This window comes from Eurosta solidaginis, chromosome 1, assembly GCF_040869045.1.
Source record: "Eurosta solidaginis isolate ZX-2024a chromosome 1, ASM4086904v1, whole genome shotgun sequence".
Lineage (NCBI taxonomy): Eukaryota > Metazoa > Arthropoda > Insecta > Diptera > Tephritidae > Eurosta > Eurosta solidaginis.
This window is the reverse complement of record NC_090319.1, coordinates 270,151,890-270,173,750: the sequence shown is the minus strand read 5'-3', so window position 1 is coordinate 270,173,750 and position 21,861 is coordinate 270,151,890. Positions and strand designations below refer to the sequence as shown.

At 36.0% G+C, this 21,861-nt stretch overlaps 1 protein-coding gene across 1 annotated transcript in view; it reads left to right on the top strand.

Moving 5' to 3' along the window:
* The window catches only part of gukh (GUK-holder), a 364,151-nt gene extending 344,037 nt beyond the window's left edge, over positions 1 to 20,114 (top strand). The window contains exon 6 of the mRNA XM_067760725.1: positions 9,855 to 20,114. Coding sequence (XP_067616826.1) covers positions 9,855 to 11,134 — 1,280 coding nt within the window. The 3' untranslated portion in view covers positions 11,135 to 20,114. The remainder of the gene's footprint in view (positions 1 to 9,854) is intronic.
* The last annotated feature ends 1,747 nt before the right edge of the window (positions 20,115 to 21,861 follow it).

The window sequence follows — 21,861 nt, the reverse complement described above, 5'->3', positions numbered from 1 at the left end:
TTTTATTACAAAAGTATAACATTTAAATTTAAGATTTTCATATAATGGGCACTAATTTTTCAAGTGCCAGTTATTTTTGTTTTTGTTTGCCTCTAATTTCATATCAAATAAATTGTGCAAAAGACTTCTATTACTTCATGCATGTATGTATGTATGTACATCACACGCTATGTATATATGTATGTATGTGTTTGTGTGGTAGTAGTTGGCTTTTTTTCTTTTTTCACCTTTTGCACACCCTCACACTTGTAAATAAATAAATAAAAAATAAAACATTCGTTGTATTTAGCCCTTTTACTAATTTCCCTAATAAAAAAATTTGTTTTAACATACATTTTGGTAGCTTGAAAAATTAGTGTCAATCCCTCGCTAAGCAATGTTATAATTATGTTTGTGTTTGTTGTACTAATAGTGCATAATATGTTGTTGTAATTTGATTTGTATTTATTTTTCTTTTATTTTTATATAAAACTATGTTTGCACATTATGTACATATATACAATTTACTGCATGTGCATATGTACTTATAGTAGCGAACAAAAAAATAGCAGCAGCAATATTTATTCAATTAAATATTTCGTCGATTAAATTCTTCGTTTTTTTATTTTTAATGTTTTAAGAAAAAACGTTTATGAATTTTGTAATTGAAACCATGCAAACTAATCTCAAAAAAGTTTTTGAAAAAACTGGAAAGTTTGAAAAAAATTTTACGAAAATATCGTACCTTATTTTTTGGAGTTCTCTGAATTTTATTCGAGTATGCAATATTGTAACTCAATGAATTTAAGTCTACCAAGCTACAATTTATATGTCTCTCGCATTAGGTTAGGTTAGGTTGAACTGGCCGGCCAATAAAGACCTTACATAGACTGAATATGTGCATAGTGTTACCAGAATTTGTTTGACGACCAAACGGAAGAACCCCAATCAGGTGCCAGAACATACGTTATAGAATAACTCCGCCCTCTTGGCAAATACTAGCAGTTTTCTAAGACCCAGCTTAATTGCTGCCTCGAGATCTGGCAACTCTGTCGACGCTAATAGCTGCAGCCACAGAAAGTGCTCAACCGTTTCTTCCAGCAGCTCACACTTCCTGAACTTGGTGTTACTGACGAGGCCTAACTTATATGCATGTGACGCCAGAAGACAGTGTCCAGTCAGTATGCCCATCGTGAACCTTAAGTATCTCGCATTGATGTTTGCCAATTTTTTTTTTCGATTGGTGCTTTCGATTTTTTTCCATACAAAGTGTGATTCTTTTTTTATTTAAGAAAATCTAAACACCCTTTAGAAAACAATTGCCAAAAATACCTTGTTAGACTAAAACTAATTGAACTGTAACACTGCATACTCAAAAAACTTCGGGAAACTAAAAAAAAAAAAGTTCGAAATTTTCGAATAATTTTCTGGGATTTTCAAGTTTTTCCAAAAGCATTTTTGAGATTGGTTTGCATAGTTTCAGCTACAAACTTCACAAATGTTTTTTCTTTAAATGCAAAAATATAAAAAAAATCAATTGACAAAATTCGATAGAAATTGCAATTCTGTTTGCAAAGCTAGTTTTTGCTTTTTTGTTTGTTTGTTTACTATTTCTAAGTTAAAACTTTATGTTCGAAATGACTTGTCATTGCTGCAAGTCAAGGTGAATTCAGTACCAGATGTTGTTATCCTAACACCTGATTGCTTCTTCCTGATTATTTTCTATACAACGCCTTGTACAACAATATGTCAGTTAATCGAAATCAATGAACATTTTCTTTTGACTTGACATTTCTCTGCACGACGAATTGGCAGAATTCGCGTTGCCTTCACCTTGTATGGAATCGCCTTGTGTGACGATTCGCAGCCAAGGCGAATCTATACAAGGTGATGGCAAAGCGAATTCAATTAAATTCGCCGAGTAGAAGAATACAAAGTCAAAAAAAAACTTAGCATCGATTTCTATTAACTGACATATTGTTGTACAAACACGTTGTATGGAAATTATCATTGTGAATTCATACAAGTGGCGAATGTTTAAAAAAAAAAACGTGTACAATAGTAAACAGCCTCGATCAGCTGTTCCATCGCTGTTCGATTACTTAAACCTTTTGCTAAACATTTTTGTAAACGACTGGTATATTTTAAAATTCTTGCTGAACTGGCTGCTCATATTTTATCCAATAACTAGATTTTAGAAATTTAAGTCAATATTTCGTCTGACTTTCTGTATATACACAATTAAAATAAAAGCTGATTTGGAACACAAATGGGCGATTCATGGCACTTCAATTTAATAACGGCGAGCAAAAAAAAAAACTTTCTTCCATTCTCTGGCCATGCGCGACAGCCATTCTCCCTGTCAGCTATTATTTTACAGGTAGGTATGGCAACGGAGGAATAGAAAGACTTTCACTTGTATGGATTCACAATTTAAATTATCAAGAATAAGCAATCAGCTGATGGGATAACCACGGAGGAGCCACACAGGTGACGGGCCAGAAATCAGCTTATTGATACTTTTTTTAATCTGATTTGAGATTTCAACTTCTGCGACATTTCAACTATTTGGGCGTAAGGCCATTGAGTTGCAAAAACAAAATGCACGGTATTTAAATATTTGTTTGTCTATATGGCACTCTGCTGCCTCCTTGTATGGTTCCGCCATGGGGATATCACCTTTTCAAAAAAATTTTAAAAATTACAAATAAAATACGTAAGTACATTCATTTATTCAATTGTTTGCCATTTTACTTGCCAATGCTTTAAAATAAAATAATAAAAAAGAAATCACACATTCATTTCATCAAAAATTTGGGTTTAATTTATGAAGTTTGGAGTTTGGTGCAATTTTCACTTATTCGGTTGAAGTGTTGCTTCAACGTAAATATGCTGTGTCATAAAAGAGGCAGAGACGTCAGTCTTGATCAAAGCCTTCATGTCAATAATATATACGTTTCCCTTTCTTCCTCTTTTTGATTTCATAAAATACTGATTAGGAGTCATATAAGACACCAATTGGCCATGTAAATAGCTTTAATCTAAACTTATCGAACTCCGGAAAGAATATTTAAATACGATTTTCAGAGGCGTATCGTAATCGCCGCGGTAACACCTGCTCAATCCATCTTCCCGCCAAAGGACTAAGAGACTAGCCGAATAGTCTATAGAAAAGAAGAGCCCTAACATCGTTCACAATTTTTAGGAGATCGAACATAACAGCTTGCTATATGATCATATTTCAGCCTTTAAAATTTTTCATGTATGTCGGTCTCTTCAGAAGACCTCATCCCAGAAAATATTCAGAGCAAAATAAAGTCAGAAATTAAACGAATGTACTAAGCTGGTCTTACATGTATTTCCAGTGTCATTTGCGTGCCTCGTATATCGGCCATTTATAACTTTTGCATTGACTATGTCCTTCAAACGGTTAAAATATTAATTCCCGTTCATTGGTTTTACATGCCGGTATAATATTTAAGTTCTCCCTTGCTTTCCCAGATGGATTTGGTTAGGTTGAAGAGTCAGCCGCAGAAGCACACATAGGCTAGTGGCAGGAGGCCCGTTGTTATAAAAAAGGACACCGCTACCCCTTCGCTTCGAATCATTTTGAATACTTGATAAAGGCTAACAAAACCTTGGTGTCATACACCACGACCTGGCGTAGATTATAAAGAAAGGGGATTCCCTGGCAGTGCTATATGTAGCTATTTAACACCGGGCAGTTGCAGATGAGGTCGTCCACCGTTTCCACCTTTCCGTCATCTTTACAACTCCAACAGTAAAAGTGCGGATATCTTAAGGTCCCAGTTTGCCCAGCCTTACATAGTTGTTCTAGATATCCTTTTTTAACATTGTCTTGCGTGTGGCCAAGGGTATACCTAAGCGTTTTTTGTTAGGAAGAATCTGCTTGGTCGTATCTAGCAAGTTCGCCAGAAATGACGCAACGTCATTATAGCTGTGAAGTTGTATTTTATTTTGCTGTGTTTATTTTGCGAATTTTAAATTATAATATCTAAATTGTAATACTAGTTTGTGACAAAAATAAGTGCGAAAAACTAGAGTTCATTTTAGTACAATTGGTTTGCTTTGAAAAGTTAAGATTTTGTGAATTTTTAAAGTTTTTAATCAATTTCTTATTATTCATTTTGTGTTTGCCGAGTCATTGTGCATTTGTGTTTTTGTTGCAATTTTGATTGGCACCTTTTCACCTTGCAATTGTTTTTGTGCGCACACTTTTTGCTTTTCTCGCAATTTACTGTCTTCGCAGCTGTTTTGCGTCGCTTTTTAAGTGTCAAGTGGCAGTGACTCTAAAACTGCTGGCTACCGCTAAGCTCCCAAACTTTCAGAGTTGCTTTATATATAACCTTTCTCGTTCTCAGTGCTATTTCAACTGTTTTTTCTTTGTAATTTACAAACATATCTTTACCATTTCTATATTCTTATACTAGTCTATTTTCACCTTTCTATAAAAAATGACTTGCATTTTCAAAAACTGTCAGGTGAAAAGCGAATCCGAACGTTTTGTCTCTTGCTGGCTTTGCGATGGGCTCGCCCATGGAAAGTGCGCGGGACTGACGGCTAGAGTTGTTGACACTGTCAATGATGGGGAGAAGGGAGTACGTTGGTCATGCATTAAATGCAGATCAACTGAGGTTGACCTATTTAAACTGTTTAGACAAACACGAAATGCGTTTTCTGAAATTGCTAAAGAGTTTTGCATAATCACGGAAAAGTTCAATCAATACGATAGCTTGTTCAAATCCTTCAAGTGTTTGGATGAGTTACCGCATTGTTTAAATAGAAATAAAGACAATCGCGATGATAATCAAAAACACAGACTCACCTAACGCTTTGAATCTTAATCCTGCTCAGAACATTAATATTCCGCAAGTGGAGCTCATAGACTTGGCTTCCCCTAATCTGCAAGCTGTGGTTCCATCCACTTCTAAGGCCGCGGAAAAAACCTTAGAGTCTCAAACTGTAACTTCTTAAACTGTAACTTTCGAAACTGTAACTTCTCAATCCGTGACTTCTTATTCAGTAGCACCGGCTAAGAAGCTGGTTGTAAGCCCCCTCAAAAAATCGATTTTTGTATCTCGCTTTGACAAAGACACTTCCGTTGAGGATATCAAGTCTTATGTCACTTCGAAAATTAAGGCTGACGGCATGACTTTAAGAAAATTTAAATTTAATTACGAAAGAAACATTTCATCATTTAGAATTGATGTCTACTCAAAAGATTTTGATAAACTTTTGGACAGCGCATTTTGGCCGCCAGGGGCTTTTTTTCGCGAATTTGTGCATAAGACTATTGAAATTACTCAAAATGTAGCAAAAATTCCTCCTCAAAGTTTCGATCCAAAAAACTTAATTTAATATCTTGCTTAAGCATTTACTATCAAAACGTTAGAGGCTTAAATACTAAATTAACTGACTTATATTTGAAAACCATTCACTGTAACTATAATATTATTGCTTTTACCGAAACATGGCTGAAACCCAATGTTTTAAATTCCGAAATTTTGTGCGGTGAGTATCAGACCTATAGAAATGATCGCTTAAATAGGACCGGAGGTGGTGTCTTGCTAGGTGTACATTCTTCAATTCCATCTGAAGATGTTAATTTAGCCGAAGTTGATTCCATCGAGTTTAAATGCATCCGAATCTTACTAGGCCGGGGTCATATTTACTTAGCCGTTTGCTATATTCCACCGTATTCTGATCTATCAGTGTATATGCACCATATTTCACTGTTACAATCAGTCAATTCGATGATAAAGCCCACGGACTCAATGATTATTTTAGGCGACTTTAACCTGCCACATATATCTTGGAATACCGTTGATCACAATATTGTCCCCGTATCATCCAAGATGCGTAACAATGACTTTTTGGATGGAATTACTGATCTTTGCCTTAATCAGATCAACTTCTTTCCGAATAAGTATGGAAAATTCTTAGACTTAGCATTTGTTGACGACATATCTTCATATTCTCTATAAATCGGTGTGAACCTCTTGTTTTGCCAGAAGACGTTTACCATCCTTCTCTTGAGATAACTTACGAAATCATAAGCAACGAAGTCGGCTGCACTAACAAAACACGTGTCTCTACCTGATGCTTTGATTTTTCCAAAACTAATTACAACAATTTAAATAAAGAGCTTTCTGAGATAACGTGGCCTCGATATAAAGAGGATGTAGAGGAAAACGTTTTACATTTTAATAAAACCATTTATACTTTATTTGAAAAACATGTGCCCAAACGCACATGCTCGTACATTGAACCAGTGCAAGCCTGGTTTACTAAAGATTTAAAAGCTTTAAAAAATAAGAAATCACGTTTATTCAAATTATATAAGAGAACCGGTTTACATTCTCATTATGCACAGTACGCTATTTTCCGTCATAAGTATTTAGAACTTAATAAAAAGTGTTATAAAGCTTACATATGTAAAATTATAAGAAACGTTATTTGCCACCAGAAGTCTTTTTATGATTTCGTAAATTATAAACGCAAAACTAACGGGTTTCCTTCTGCCATGAAGTTTAGAAATAGCATTTCCAGCGACGATCAAGAGATTGCAAACTTCTTCGCTCAATTCTTTCACTCTAATTACTCTGCTGTGGTTGATTCATCACCTACAAATTATCCGTATGAGCTCCATTCTAGTAACTCAATATATGCCCCACATTTGCTGCCTGAAGATGTTCTACTATATCTAAAGACCCTAAAAGAATCCTTCAAATACGATACCGATTTGATGCCAACATGTTTTCTTAAAAAATGTGCGGAATACATTTACCAGCCCCTTACTGATCTGTTTAACCTCTCTTTAAAAAATGGCATTTTCCCGATGGCTTGGAAAGAAACTTGTCTTATCCCACTCCATAAAAAAGGAAGCAAGTCGTCTATTGAAAACTATCGCGGAATAGCAAAGCTCTCCGCTATCCCTAAGCTTTTCGAAGCAATCGTTACTAATCACCTTACATTTTCGATATCTACATTGATAGATAGTTCTCAGCATGGCTTTTGTAGAGCCAAATCAACCACAACCAATTTGCTTGAATTTACAACTCACGTCTTTAATGGGTTTAGAAACAATCATCATACCGACGTTATATACACTGATTTCAGCAAAGCATTCGACAAAGCACGCCACTCATTACTTGTTTATAAACTCGAATTGCTTGGTTTCCAACCTGGCCTAACTCGCTGGATATCCTCCTATCTCTGCGGTAGAACTCAAAGAGTCATTTTCAAAAACATTTGTTCGAATGTCATCGATGTTCCCTCCGGTGTGCCTCAGGCAGCCATCTCGGTCCTATTCTGTTTTTGATCTTTATAAACGATGTTTCCACAACTATAAAATATTCTAAAATTTTAATGTATGCCGACGACGTAAAACTTTTTAAGTCATACGCGTCGGTTGAAGAACGTTCTGTACTCCAGGCGGATTTAAATCGTTTAGTTACTTGGTGTAATGCGAATTTTATGCCTCTCAACATAGAATAATGTAAATCCATGTGTTTTTCACTTGGGAAAATACAGCCAGCTTCCTACACAATTAATGGCCAAACTCTGGAAAGCGTTGATGTTTTTGTCGACTTGGGAGTTACAATGAATTGCAAACTTAGTTTCAACCCTCATATTAATGCCACAGTGAATAAAGCGAGAGGAGTTTTAGCATTTGTGAAAAGATGGGCAAAGGAGTTTAGTGATCCTTACGTTACAAAAACCCTTTTTACATCATTGGTGAGACCGATATTAGAATATGGATCGATAATTTGGAATCCGCGTTATCAAGTTCATGTGGATAGACTAGAATCAATTCAAAAACAGTTTTTACTTTTCGCCTTTAGAAATCTTTAATGGGACTCTCCGTATAATCTTCCTCCTTACACTAATCGATTAAAACTAATAAATCTTTCTACCCTTGCAAGTCGTAGAGAAATGCTAGGTGTACTATTTATGGCTAGACATTTAAATGGATCGATTTCAAGCCCATTTCTATTGAACGAAGTAAACTTGAATGTTCCATGCCGGGTTTCAAGGCATTATAAACCTATAATTCTTAAACAATGCAGAAGCAATTTCCAACTACACGAACCTTTTCTATGTTTGTGTGAAGATTATAACTCTCACTCGAGTATAATTGATGTTTCGGACTCGCTCTTTGCCATAAAAAAGACGGTTCTATCTTCTCTTAATAATTAAAAAATTATATTTATACTTTTAGTCTATTGTATTTTGTGAATCTATATTTCTCAGCTGATGAGTTTCTCTGTAGCTGAGCGGTTTTAGATCTCGGCGCTTAAGAAGCCACTGCCTCTCAAAGACTCGGTAACAAAAAAATTATAAATAACACATAAATAAGAATTAGAGTACAAAAAAAATACAAACAAAAACAAAAAAAAAACAGGATTAGCCTGGTTTCATCGGGCCACTTGAGGGCAGTGCGCTGCCACAACGTGTGAGATGTACACGATTTTGTTGGGCCATCTCTTGAAGATATCAGCTACGGTTTTAGCACAGAAAACATTTTCAGCGGCGGCGGCGAAGGGTTCGTAGGGTAACGGCGACGCCGGCGTATCATAAATAATTTGCTTTTCTTATTTAAAAAAAGTGATATTCAGAAGAGGTTTGCTTACTTACTTAATTGGCGCTTAACCGTTTAAACGGTTATGGCCTTCCAACAAGATGAGGTTTAGTTTATGTGTATTTGAAAAAATCGACGTTTTTACCATTTTGGACCTCTCAAGGTATCCGGTTCTATATAAAAGAGTAGCTCGAGGTTTTTTCCAGGACCAAGTGCTGAAATTTCAATTTAACGCGATTTAATTTCGCGCGAATCATTCAAAAAGTGTCATCTAAGGAATAACTTCTTGCGAGGGGACTGTTCTTCCGTCAGTCCTAGAGATTGGTACTGCCGCGTCTTCCGAAAAAATACATATACTTAAAACAGACACTTGTTGGTCTGTATGTCTGGAACAAAGCGTACAGAAAGAGATGTTCTGGGCTAACCCCTATTATTCGTCGTCGGCGCGATTTCTTAAAAACAAGGTATAGCAAGTTTCATAACTCTCGTGGCACAGTTTTAACATATAATACCAATCCTACTCCGATAGCCAGACAAAATTCGCGCTGTTGCTTGCACCAAGGGCGCCTCCAGTTTTTACGTCTCTTTTGAAGAGATAAATTCTGCGAAGGTCGAACTGGTGCAATCCCGAGCACCAGTCGCTACCGCGTTTCTCTTCTTTCCGGCACACGTATCAAATGAAACAAGATCTTAAAGTCGTAGCCTACACACAGGGTGTGTTCCGTATACCAGTGCAGAACTTCGTCGACGCAACTTTCCTAGTAGACGTTTTTATAGAACCATGCTGCCGAGCTACATAACCTAAAATAGATTTTTTCTATTGATTTGACCTACCGAACAATCGCGTCATTGAAATCCGGTTGTACATATGTATCATCGCATCAATACATACAAAGTTTTTTAGGCACACTCACTACCATTGTAAATAAATCAAAAGTTCACAATGCACTTAGGTAGGTTGAGCACACTTCACCCAAAGCACTCATTATAGCTTTGTAAATCCAGCACGCATATATAACCGAGGATGATTGCCAACCTTAACTACGGTACGTACACTTTTTAATTTTACCATTGCTTTGTGTTTCCCTTACCACACTCGTTCACATGTAGTTCCTTCGTAACAATGTAATTTTTGCAAGTTCAACCTGCTTTTTTTAATATTATCTTCCCACTTTGTTTCTACAGATCTATTAACTTATTATCTATAGCTATTTCACGTTATGTTCCCTTCATATTTGACCCTTCTCTTTCTCCTTATTTATACCATTCGCAGGCTTTCAACGTTTCTATAGAACGCGTGATCAGCAACAACCACTGCCAAAACCGCCCGTTCAAACGGATACAAAGTCACAAATGGAAACGACGTCACCATTCCAACGGAACACGCCCGTTTATTGGACGTTGCAGAATCGTCGGCAGCAAAAGTCACCGCCAAGCAAAGTGACATGCCGCGATGATCTGTATGCCACACCTATTAAGAGGTCGGAGCGTATAGCACGCGCAGCAGCAGCAACGCAAAATGGCATGAATATTGTTGATGCTACGACAAATGTATCACCGATAGTGCCACGTAATCGTAATGGATTTCAAACATCCACACCTTCACGAGGCGATGACGCAACACAAGTCAATCTAAGCAACTCGCCGTGCAAACAGCCACTTAGCCGTAATCCGAGTTGGGCTAACGATAATTCACCAGAGCGTTTTAATACCTGCTCTGATCGTATTGGTCATAGTAAAACAAGTCTGATGGATTTCAAAAAGTTGTTACTAGCGAAATCCGCTAAAACGAGTCCAGTGCAAAGAAAGCTCTCCGCCGTGGAGTTGCTAAAGAAGACGAATCCGGTAAATGTTACAACCAACTCAACAGATACTTTAAATACCAATAAACCATTGCCTGCCAGCAGCTCACCAACGCTTAATAGCAGCATGAAATTGCTCGAACTAAGCGGTTCGCCTAAAACATTCGCAAATCGTCGTATGCTACGTCAAGGACAATTCGGTTCACCATCCAAGAGTTTTGCACCCAAATTGAAGAACTCCTCTCCGATTGGCTTATCGAGTACAGTGCAACGTACCAATATAATATCAACGACAATACCAGAAGTCAATAGTGAAGAAGATCACTCCAGCTCGGCATCTAGCACAAATAGCTCGAAGGATGGCAATGAGTTGAAGTCAGCGCTTGGTAGAGCCACCGAGGCAGCGGAAAACGACATAAGTCGATCGTACGATTTAAAGCGTAATTTTTTCTTGCAAACAGAGGAAAATAACTTTATGCGTGGCGAGATGAAAACGCCATTCGGCAGAAATAATGCAACTACGACGACGTGCTCATCACCCACAAACTCAGTGCCAATGGCTGCTGGTACAGCTTTGTTGTGTAATAAATATGTTAGTGGAGAATTGTTGAGTGCTAACAGCAGCCCCTTACGTTCTATTACGGAAGTCAATCGTCATTATGGCGTACAATCACCGAAACTAACTGCCACACTACCAACAGTAGCGACAGCAGCTGTAACACCAATTCCAGCATTGGAGACGGCACTTTAAGTGTATTATAAACTGTTAGGTAAGCGAGAGAAAGAGAGAGAGAGAGATTGTTTTGTATAGCATAAATAATTTCCGTTATGCCTGCATTGACTGACTATCTGGCTATGTAACACAAATGAAAAGGAATTTCGAAATCAATTAACGAATATTGAGAATGGAATTTAGAGGCAAATATTTAAACGCGGAAAAAAAGAGGATGAGATCAGCTGTAGGCGTATAGATAACCGCGAGACGCTTGATGCCAATTTTTTTAAATTATGAAACGCATTTTATAAACATCTACACACACATTTACATATATGCTGCCAATTGCATACTTGCAAAAAAATAAGAAAAAAAACGAAACTGCGTCAAACGTTTACGATTAACAGCGCACATGTTAAGTAAGACTCATACGTTTTCGTGACTACTCTTTTTAGAGATTAGTAGCATTTTGCGTGGATGCATTTATTTACACATACGTATACATGCTTACACAAATAATATGCACATAAGTGTATGCAGAAGTCATAAGTAAATGAATTGAGCAAAGCATACATTTAGGCGTTCGACAGCACTAAATACGAAACAATTAAAGCACGTTGGGCGTATACAGAGTATGCAAATAAAACGAACGTTTCTTCTTGGTTACATACATATCGTTAGCTTAATTCACAAAGCCCTAACCAACAAATTTAAAATTTTACAGTTTCTGTTGTTATATCGGCCTACTGATTTGTAAGATCGCGAGTTTGAATCGAGCTCAAGGCCTAACAATAATTATTTTATCGTTATTATTGTTATAATATATTTTTTTCTTAATTGAAAAAATTTTAAATTAGAATAGAAGAAAGAAAAATTTAGACAACTGCCAAAGCTCGTTGTATAGATCCATTTCGGGAACTGCTAAATTCCTTCATCGGCAACGTTTAGGCGCCGCTGCCACCACAGCGGTTTTTTGTTTGTCTTCATTATTCCTACTTCAATTCTGGTTCTTGCCAATTGATATTCACAGCACTGCGACATCTGTTACCATGGTTCAACTATATACAGGTTGGCTCATCTGTAAAGCAACAAAATATGTCTGTTCAAATTGTCAAAATCTGTGTATTGGTGTTGGTGCGAATGGTATGGAATGGAAACATAAAACTTAGCAGTTTTTGTATGTGTAAGTAGAATGTTGCCAATGTGTTGGTTTCATTTTGAGTTTGCCATCTCCTTTTGACAATCCCTTCGACCATGCAATGACATAAATAAAATCAGCTGATGAGATGAGCCAACCTGTACATAATTGAACCATGTCTGTTACAGAATAGTTGTGAAAATTTGACTTTGTTTATGGCGATGATGCCATAGTGTCATATTTCATTGACAATTTTTCCCCGTGCTCTTGGATGTATTAACAATTTTTGTTGTTATATCGGCCTACTGATTTGTAAGATCGCTTTGGCAGTTGTCTAAATTTATTCTTTCTTCTATTCTAATTTAACATTTTTTCAATTAAGAAAAGATATATTATAACAATAATAATGATAAAATAATTATTGTTAGGCCTTGAGCTCGATTCAAACTCGCGATTTTACAGTTTCGAAAAATCTGTTGGTTAGGGCCTTTGTGAATTAAGCTAACGTTATGTAGTTAAGCTTTGCCAAAAAACTGACCAGAGCGTTCCCGTTTTGCGAGACTTTCTATCTACTCAATCATATTTGTAGCATATTCGCTACAGTTAGTCAAGTTGGAATATGCTTTGTATGGACTTTAATCACATGAATCGCCAAATTTATAATTTACCCAACTCAAACGCAACAGAAATTAGTTGTGAATTATTATTGAACAATGGTATACGAAAAGGGATTAATTTGGCAATTTGAGACAAACCGAACAAACTAATAAAAAAGCACTGCGGCAGTTTTTTGTCAAAAATGTCTCATGCAGATACAAATTGATTCCAGGTGGTGGCAAGGCGAATTCAACGTGCAGAAGAATGTCAAGTGAAAAGAAAATTTTTATTGATTTCGATTAACTGACATCAAGGCTAATCCATGGTGCTGGCCATTGTGAATTCATACAAGTGGCGAATGTTTGATAAAAACTTTCACAATAGTAAACAGCCTCGATCACCTGTTCAATCGCTGTGCGATTACTTAGATCATTTACTCAATAATGTTTTTCAAACATTTTTGTAAACGATTGGTTCATTGGATTATTTACATATTTTAAAATGTTTGCTGAACTGGCTGCTCACATTTAATTTATTAACCAAATTTTAGAAATTAATATTAATATGTAGTCTGATTTTCTGTATACACATTTAAACGAAAAGCTGATTTGAAACACAAATGAGCAATTAATTTCTCTTCAATTTAATAACCGCGAGCAAAAAACAAGCCTTTCTTCCATTCTCTGGCCATTCGCGACAGCCGTTCTCCCTGTCAGTTATTATTTGACAGGTAGGTATGGCAATGGAGGAATAGAAAGATTTTTCACTTGTATGAATTCACAATGGTGATAGCAAAGCGAATTCAACCAATTCGCCGTGCAGAAGAATTCAAGTTAAAAGAAAATTTTCATTGATCTAGATTAACTGACATATTGTTGTACAAGGCGTTGTGTAACACCTGGTTTTTAATTCGCCTTGACTGACATATTAAAGTACAAGACGTTGTATGGAAAATAATCAAGAAGAAGCAGTCAGCTGTTGGGATAACAACACCTGGTACTGAATTCGCCTTGGATATCAACCGAAATTGAATTTACTGCGTACAAATTTTTGTTCTGCGTGACATTTCAGCTTGACGTTTGCTTACATTGATACAAGGCATGTTCATTTCGGTTAGGGCAAGAAAACTTCGTACATATTCGTGCATTGAAAAGACGCAGTGCGTTTTTATTGGGTTTGCCTATAGGGACTTGTTGTAAATATTTTATTGTTTTTATATACGAAGCTTTCCATGCCAGCTCAATCTATCAATTGATTTGACATCACCGATTTTGGTTAAAGTTTAGACAGCTAGTTCGTTCTCAGCATATATCCGTCCTCTTAATAAGCAAAGAGACAGAGTATATGTTGTGCCCAGAGCATAAAGAAGACGTAGTCACAGTGACCGAAATGTTGGAGGGGGACAAACAATTTGTTTAGAAATGGTTTGCAGGGTGATTTTCCCACTTATAAGGTCAAAGTTTAAGGACCACTATTCTGCTTAAAGAAGAATACTGATATGTCTTTACTTTTTGGATGCGGCATTTTAGTTGTAATTAAAGCGGGAGTCATTGGTGCCGTATGTCGTATCGCTGTAGTCGTATCCCTAACGTAATCAGCTGTTTATCGTTGCGACGGTAACCAAAAACCAATTGGTTGGCTACGATACGGTTACGACCTTAGCGGCACCAATAATCGATTGTATTGATTCCCATAAGGTTGGTCGAATCAGCTGTTATAAGGTTACCGATACGGTTACCGATAAAGCACAAATGTCTGCAGCTTAAGCCAATTCATACCCTTTAGCAGCTCTCTTAATATCTATCCTTTAGGTTTTGGTAGTTGAAAAAAAAATATCATATACAAAAATTTTATATTTCCAAAACATTATTTTTTTGAGGGCCAATGATTTTTCATAATTTGATAAATTGTACATATCTCTGATAACTAACACAGTGTATACCAAATACGTTATAGTGGAGTAATCTTGTTTCCCTGTACCATGGGTATACGTCAGTTTTTCGATAAACAATGTTTGTCCAACTTTTGACGTTCAATTATTATTATGAAATATTTTCAATCAAGGTTGAAATAGTTTAATAGAAGAAAGAACCTGAAAACCATGGTTCAACTATATGGTCGGCTCATCTGTACAATAACAAATATATCTGTTGAAAAACTTAGCAGTTTTTGTATGTATAAGAAAATGTTGCCAATGTGTTATTTTCATTTTGAGTTTGCCATCTCCTTTTGACAATCCCATCGACCATGCAATGAAATAAATAAAATCAGCTGATGAAATGAGCCAACCATATAATTGAACCATGCTGAAAACATTACCTAATACTCTACATGACAGATCATCGAAAGTTTTCTGTCAAATAAAGTAGCGAAACTGAAGTTGTTGAAAACGACCTCTAGCATTGTGGATAAAACAAGTGTGATATCTTATCCGAATCAATAAATGGTGCATTAACCTAAAAATCGTGAAAATTTCATAAAAACGAAGAAAACGCAAAAAATTACAAACATATTCCACCAAAATAAGACTCCTAGTCATAACGTATCCAAAACAAAGAATAAAATCTACAAACAGTTATTAAATTCACCAACTCAAATATTTTTAGGTTATGGATATGGCGAAAAACCAAAAACCAATTGGTTGGCTAAGATACGGTTACGATATGGCACCAATAATCGATTACATTAGCCGTGTTTTTTAACACGCGTATATCCGTTTACGCTTAAACTTGATATGGACTGCTAAGCGACAAACTTTAAATACACCTCTGAAATTGCTGCGCATAAATTTTGTCCTACTAAATTTCAATACGCATTATACTCAGATGTAACTGAAATATGTGTCTTTGTTTCACCCTCTACACTAATTCTATGTATTCTATGTGTGTCCACAATTCATCGCAACTGATTCAGCTATATGCTATACCCTATGGCCATCAGATCGTTGTGTCTTCGCTTTTCGGTACACCCTGTTGCTGTAGCTAGTTGTTTAACCATAGCCGCTAGATGGGTCTCCTAAGCATTATCTAAGTGAGGATAGGCGTTTTTTTTTTCACGCGCAAACGAAAACTCGGCTATTGATTCCCATAAAGCGCCAAATACACGACACGAACATTTCCGCGAACATTCCCGTTATGTCATGTTTCTGCGACCTTTTCTGTCGTGTATGGTGGTGTTTGCCAGTTCGCGCAAATGTTCGCCAAAAATCAAAATATTTTAATTTTTGGCGAACATTTGCGCGAACTGTTCGTGCGTGTATGGCGAAATAGCTCATAATCGTAGTAATTTCTGAACGGAACAGACGTGCGCGGAAAAGTAAAATGGACAATAAAAAATTTCTGAGTGAATTTATTGAAATGTATAAATCTTTGCCATCATTGTGGCAAGTAAAAAGCAAAGATTATTGTAATAGAATTAAAAAGAATAATGATTATGCGACTTTAATCGAAAAATTAAAAGAAGTAGATCCTGAGCCTTGCTCATACGACCGTAATTTTTAAAATCATTTTGTGACGTGAATTCCAGTTCTTTAATAAGCTCACTTTGTCCAAGAACTGCTCGTTTTTTAAACCATTCTTTGCACCAAATTCTTTTTTTGCGATCTTCTCTCTTTTTTTTACGCTTAACAGCGAGCAATATTGCTGCAGCACAATTGTTGTCCGTATTCATCGCTGTCTGAAAGAGAACTAATGTTCGGCCAAAAGTTCGTATGGTGTATGGCCAAAGCTGCGAACAAGATTGCGGAATGTTCGCGGAAATGTTCGTGTCGTGTATTTGGCGCTTAAGGTTGGTCGAATCAGCAGTTATAAGCTTACCGATATCGTACCAATGTCCGCGGCTTTATGTAGGTTAATCGGCTTATCGATAGCTGCTGTCGATTTGTGCGTATCTCTTGAACCAAGCCGTATGACAAGGTTTTTGTTTTTGCAATATACCCACATATAGATTCGTTGTGAATGATAACTAATACTATTTTCACACAGACGGCTTATTGAATAATAAAGGCAGTTTTCTACATTAAGACGCTTATTGAGCTCAATCTTCCCTACAAAATTCGAATCTATAATTATTTCATTAGTAGCTAATCGAATGCCTAATGAAGTCAAAAGCACAATGCAACTCTGCTGGCCGCGTTCCGCTTCTTAGGTTTTGGTGTGTTCAGTGCTTAAAAATGTCATTTGTCAAAGTAAATGTCACTGTCTGCATGGCGGAACGATACAAGGTGGTCGCATCGAACAGCTGATTATAACCTTTTTTATTTGATTTGATACATCAACTACCGGCGCAGTACGATTTTGCCATTTTTCCATCGAATTTACAAATACATGGAATTTTTTTTGTTTGTAGGTATGTCACCATGCTGCCACCTTGTATCGTTCCGCCATGTTTGTCTGTCATATAGCATTGTCATTTTATTCGCTTGACATTTCATCCTTCATACTAATCGAGCAGTTACTTCTGTGTGAAAGCAAAAATTTACGATTTCATTAGAAGGTGAAATGAGATCATTAAGTTTCTGTGTGAAAACAGTATAAGTGTGATATCTTATCTGTCAAATGCCTGACAGGATGTTCAATATGTTTACTTTTTAGCGTTTTGACAGGGTGTTCAATATGGCGGCGCCTATCTTTAGCGGGTGATAGAAAGAGATACATAATGAGACAGCGATAGTCAAATACAAATGAGGTGATCCAATCACTTTGGAATTTTGACGTATATGCAGAAGATATCACACTTGGTTATCATTCACAATGTATAGGTTAACCTACAATATAAGAGTCCATCACTAACCCTTCAAAGAGGAAAAAATTAGAACTTATCTGTACACAAGTGACCTATCAGCTTTGAGCCATGCGCGATCTTCTAGCAAGAACGCTTGTGTGAATAATTCTCACCATATTTACATGTGCGAGTTAGCTCTGTGGGTAAAAGCTCTTGACTGTGATAATTGAACACAATGACTGGAAAATTAAGCGGCGACTAAAATACCAAACTGATTCAAGGGGTTGTATAGCGCAACCCCTCAAGGGGTGGCCAGCGCAATGTATAGCTTCTCCAACCCATTTGTCAACCTCGCCTACCCGTGGCGAACTCTATATCTTTAACAGCCGAGGCTCTGGCTACCCCAAGTTCCTCATGGATGTAGGGGGTGGGAAGGCGGGTTTGGCCAGAAGGTTTCATGAGGTTATACATAATCATTCCCGAGATGGTCGGGCTAGTCCTTTAATGGGATTGTTACCGGAATGTATCGGATCTGCATCCGACAAAGGACCATCAACATCGATAACATTCCCAAAAACACTCGGGTAAGGCCCTTATAGTTACAACAACAACAACAACTGGAAAACTACTGCCGTTACAGTTACATTGATTATTTTAATGAAATTGTCTACATTGTAAAGAAAATTATTCCAATAGCAAGGAAATGATATTGTGACGAATATTACCATCACTAGTAATAAACTCCCAACACAAAAACATTGAAGCGAGCCACACTGTGTACATAAACACATCAATCATCGTTACACCCATATATATAAGGCACGAAGAGATATTACGGGCACACACTTGTAGTCATCAGCGAAGAGTTCCTACACATATACACGCATATGACTATGAGAAACGCATAAACTTCAAATATACATGTATATAGCTAGGTAGGAGATATGTACAGCAGTTCTAACGGGCGAAACGTCTAGACTGTAGTAGAAATATGCGAATGAAGCAGCAGAGAGTATAAAAGCAGCGCAATCTGAGTAATCAGCAATCAGTTTTGATTTAAGCACGCTATCAGTCGCGAAGTGAAGTGTAATTGCGAAGTATTTTCAAAGTAGTCTAATGAAGACCACTTTGCATTATTGAATATTGGAGTTATTTATTCCACAGTTCAGCAACACGCACGTAAGCAGAAAGTTGCAAATAGGCGGAATTTCACAAAATTCGTTACGATATCTTAATTCGATTAAAAGAAGAAATTTCTGAGTGTGGCATAATGTTTTGAGAAATTAGATATAACAAAAAAAATTTATGAATAGGAGGAAACCGCGTCCGAAATTGAAAAGTTAATGTGAAAGAAAACTTAAGTGCTAAAAAGCCTAAAAAAGTTGCAAAAAATGTAGAAATCTTATTGTGCCGTTATTTGGAATGTATTTAGATAAAACATGTTTCATTCAAGAATTTTGAGCTGATTATTTTTGCAAATTTAACCGAAAAATTTTTTGACAAATAGCAATGGGACAATAAAATCGCGCGCATGAAGCTCTACCATCGTGGCGAACACACAGCCTTCCCATAAAAACGCGTATAGTTTTGTTTATTTTCATACTCTGGGCCCACACACAAACCTATTTACATACATATAACATGCATATTTAATGTAAGACAAAATGAAAACGCCAAAAATCATGAAATAATCGTAAAATTTAGAAAAACTAGATATGAATTAAAAAAAAACATATATATACTTGAACTAACTTTCTAACATGTTAGCTTCGATTTTTGAAGTGCGCTGATTTTGGAAATTTAAAAAAAAATTTGAATATTATGTGTCAAAAGAATAATAAATCAATATAACTGGCCCTTAATCTATGTATGTATGTGTTTGCATCGCTGGCCGAAACTATTTAATTCATCTATTTATTTAAATGTATGTATATTGTACAAATACATAGTATATTTATTGTATTCTATTTTTTAGTTGAAAAAAAAAATTCTATTAAAAGCTGCAATGATTGCCTTTTCTCTCTTCAGTTATAAAAAAAAAATACAAATTGCAAAATTAATAAATATTCTAGCAATAACTTAGTTATATGATGACGTACAAAATTTTGGCTAACAAAAAATAAATATAATATTTTAAAAACAATACAAAAATTTTATTTACATACATACAAAGAGCTTACAATAATTAACACTGCATATATGCTTTTACATATAAATACATACAGTTTTATTAACAAATTAAGCTGTAACTCAAAGCAACAGAATTTCCATTGTGAGAAAATTGGCACTATGGCAAGTTTTTATTCTAACAAATTATAGATGTTCAGCCTTTTCATGGCGCTGCTTTGATTTAACCTAATAATTTATTGCTATTTATAATTCATATGCACCTACATATAAGTTAATAATATATATAAACGGGTTTCATATTTTAGTAAATATTTTTTTAAAAGTTGATCAAATTATAAATTATTAATATAAGAGTAAATAAAGCAATGCGTAAAAGAGGAATATTAAGCAAATATACAATAAAAATAATATATAAATAATAAACGAAAATCTTATATTGTTGTCCTATTTTTTAGAAAATACAAATGTAGGTAAGCACTTCACTATATTATAACACTGTACAGCACCCGCTTGGTTATTGATCCAAATCAATTTCTTTTTAAGAAATTGAGCCATAAATAAATAATAAATAAAAAAGTAATATATCCGTTCTTCCAAGTTCGCCTCCAAAACACAATTATGGGCTTTCAAAATCTACTTATATACTTCAAAAAACTATATATATACTGGTACCAATGTTGGTATTATGCTACTGCTAATGATAAGCTAAGTTTTTTAAACACGGAAATCCTAAAAGCGTATAATAACCATGTTCCCGAATGTCGAAGTAAGTCTAACAGCTGAATTCAGTAAGCCGTCTCTAGTCACTATTTGAGCCTATTTGGGGTGAAAATCACTTTTGAGACAATTGCCATTCTGTAAGCTGTCTCGCGTCTCCAGCCTCACAAAAGCAATCACTAATTTGTGAGCTGGGCCGGGGTAGATCACAAACGTGAAAATTTCAGAAAAAGTATGAAAATTATTTGCGAAAAACGCTTTAAATATATTTTTTTTATTCCTCAAATTAAAATAAGCATAGAAAAAATTAAAAAAAAACAGAAAATACTTAAAGAAAACATCGAACTCTATGTGGCGCCGCTGAGATTCGAACCTACACACCTTGGGATTTTCTATAAAAGTTGTGAACGGCATCTTAGCAAGCTCAGCCACAATACCACGTAACGTTATGTTGACAAAATGCAATGCTATATTATTTGTTCAATGTATGAGTTAATTGTCATTTTGGTGAATTTCGTTGATATGGTGAATTGTTTTTGTGACTTCTGTTTACTGAATACCGAAATCATCTCAAGTCACAAAAATTGTCTCTAAAGGAAAATCTCAAATTTAGAGACTTGAGATGAGACTGAAGCCGGAGTCATTGGTGCCGTATGTCGTATCGCTGTATCCGTATCCCTAACGTAATCAGCTGTTTATCGTTACGACGGTAAACCAAAACCCAATTGGTTGGCTACGATACGGTTACGACCTTAGCGGCACCAATAATCGTTTGCATTGATTCTCATAAGGTTGGTCGAATCAGCTGTTATAAGGTTAACGATACGGTTACCGATAAAGCACCAATGTCTCCAGCTTGAATTACAGAATTCAGCCGTAAGTCTATCTCTTGTGCGTGGTATAACAGTAGAGTAATTTTGACAGTAATGAAAAGCAACAAGGCATATCGATAGTGGAAAACGAATAGGACTGAGCATAACTGGAATTTATTCAAAATTGCCAGGAACACTGCAACCAGAACTGTTCGATTTCAAAAGCGTAAATACATGTTTTTTTAGAAATGTCCGCGTAATAAGTACATATTAGTTTTATGTAGTAGTGTCGTGTAAAGAAAATATGTTTTGTGTTAGATTAAAGAATTATGGGTAATAGTCTAGTTGAGGGGTCGACTGCTAATACGCTACCAAAAATATCGAGAGAGGTGTCAAACGACGCGTATTAATCTCGAGAACAATAATCCGATGGCAGAAAGGTGTTCTGCGCAAAAATACTATGGATCCGACCTCCGGTTTTGGAGGTACCCGCGGGTCTTTTTCGGTTTTTCGTTAATATCTTTTGAACGCGTTTATTTTCCGCCTTCGGATTATTAATACTGATGTCAAGACGAGTCGTTTGACACCTCTCTCGATATTTTTGGTAGCGTATTAGCAGTCGACCCCTCAACTAGACTATTACCGAA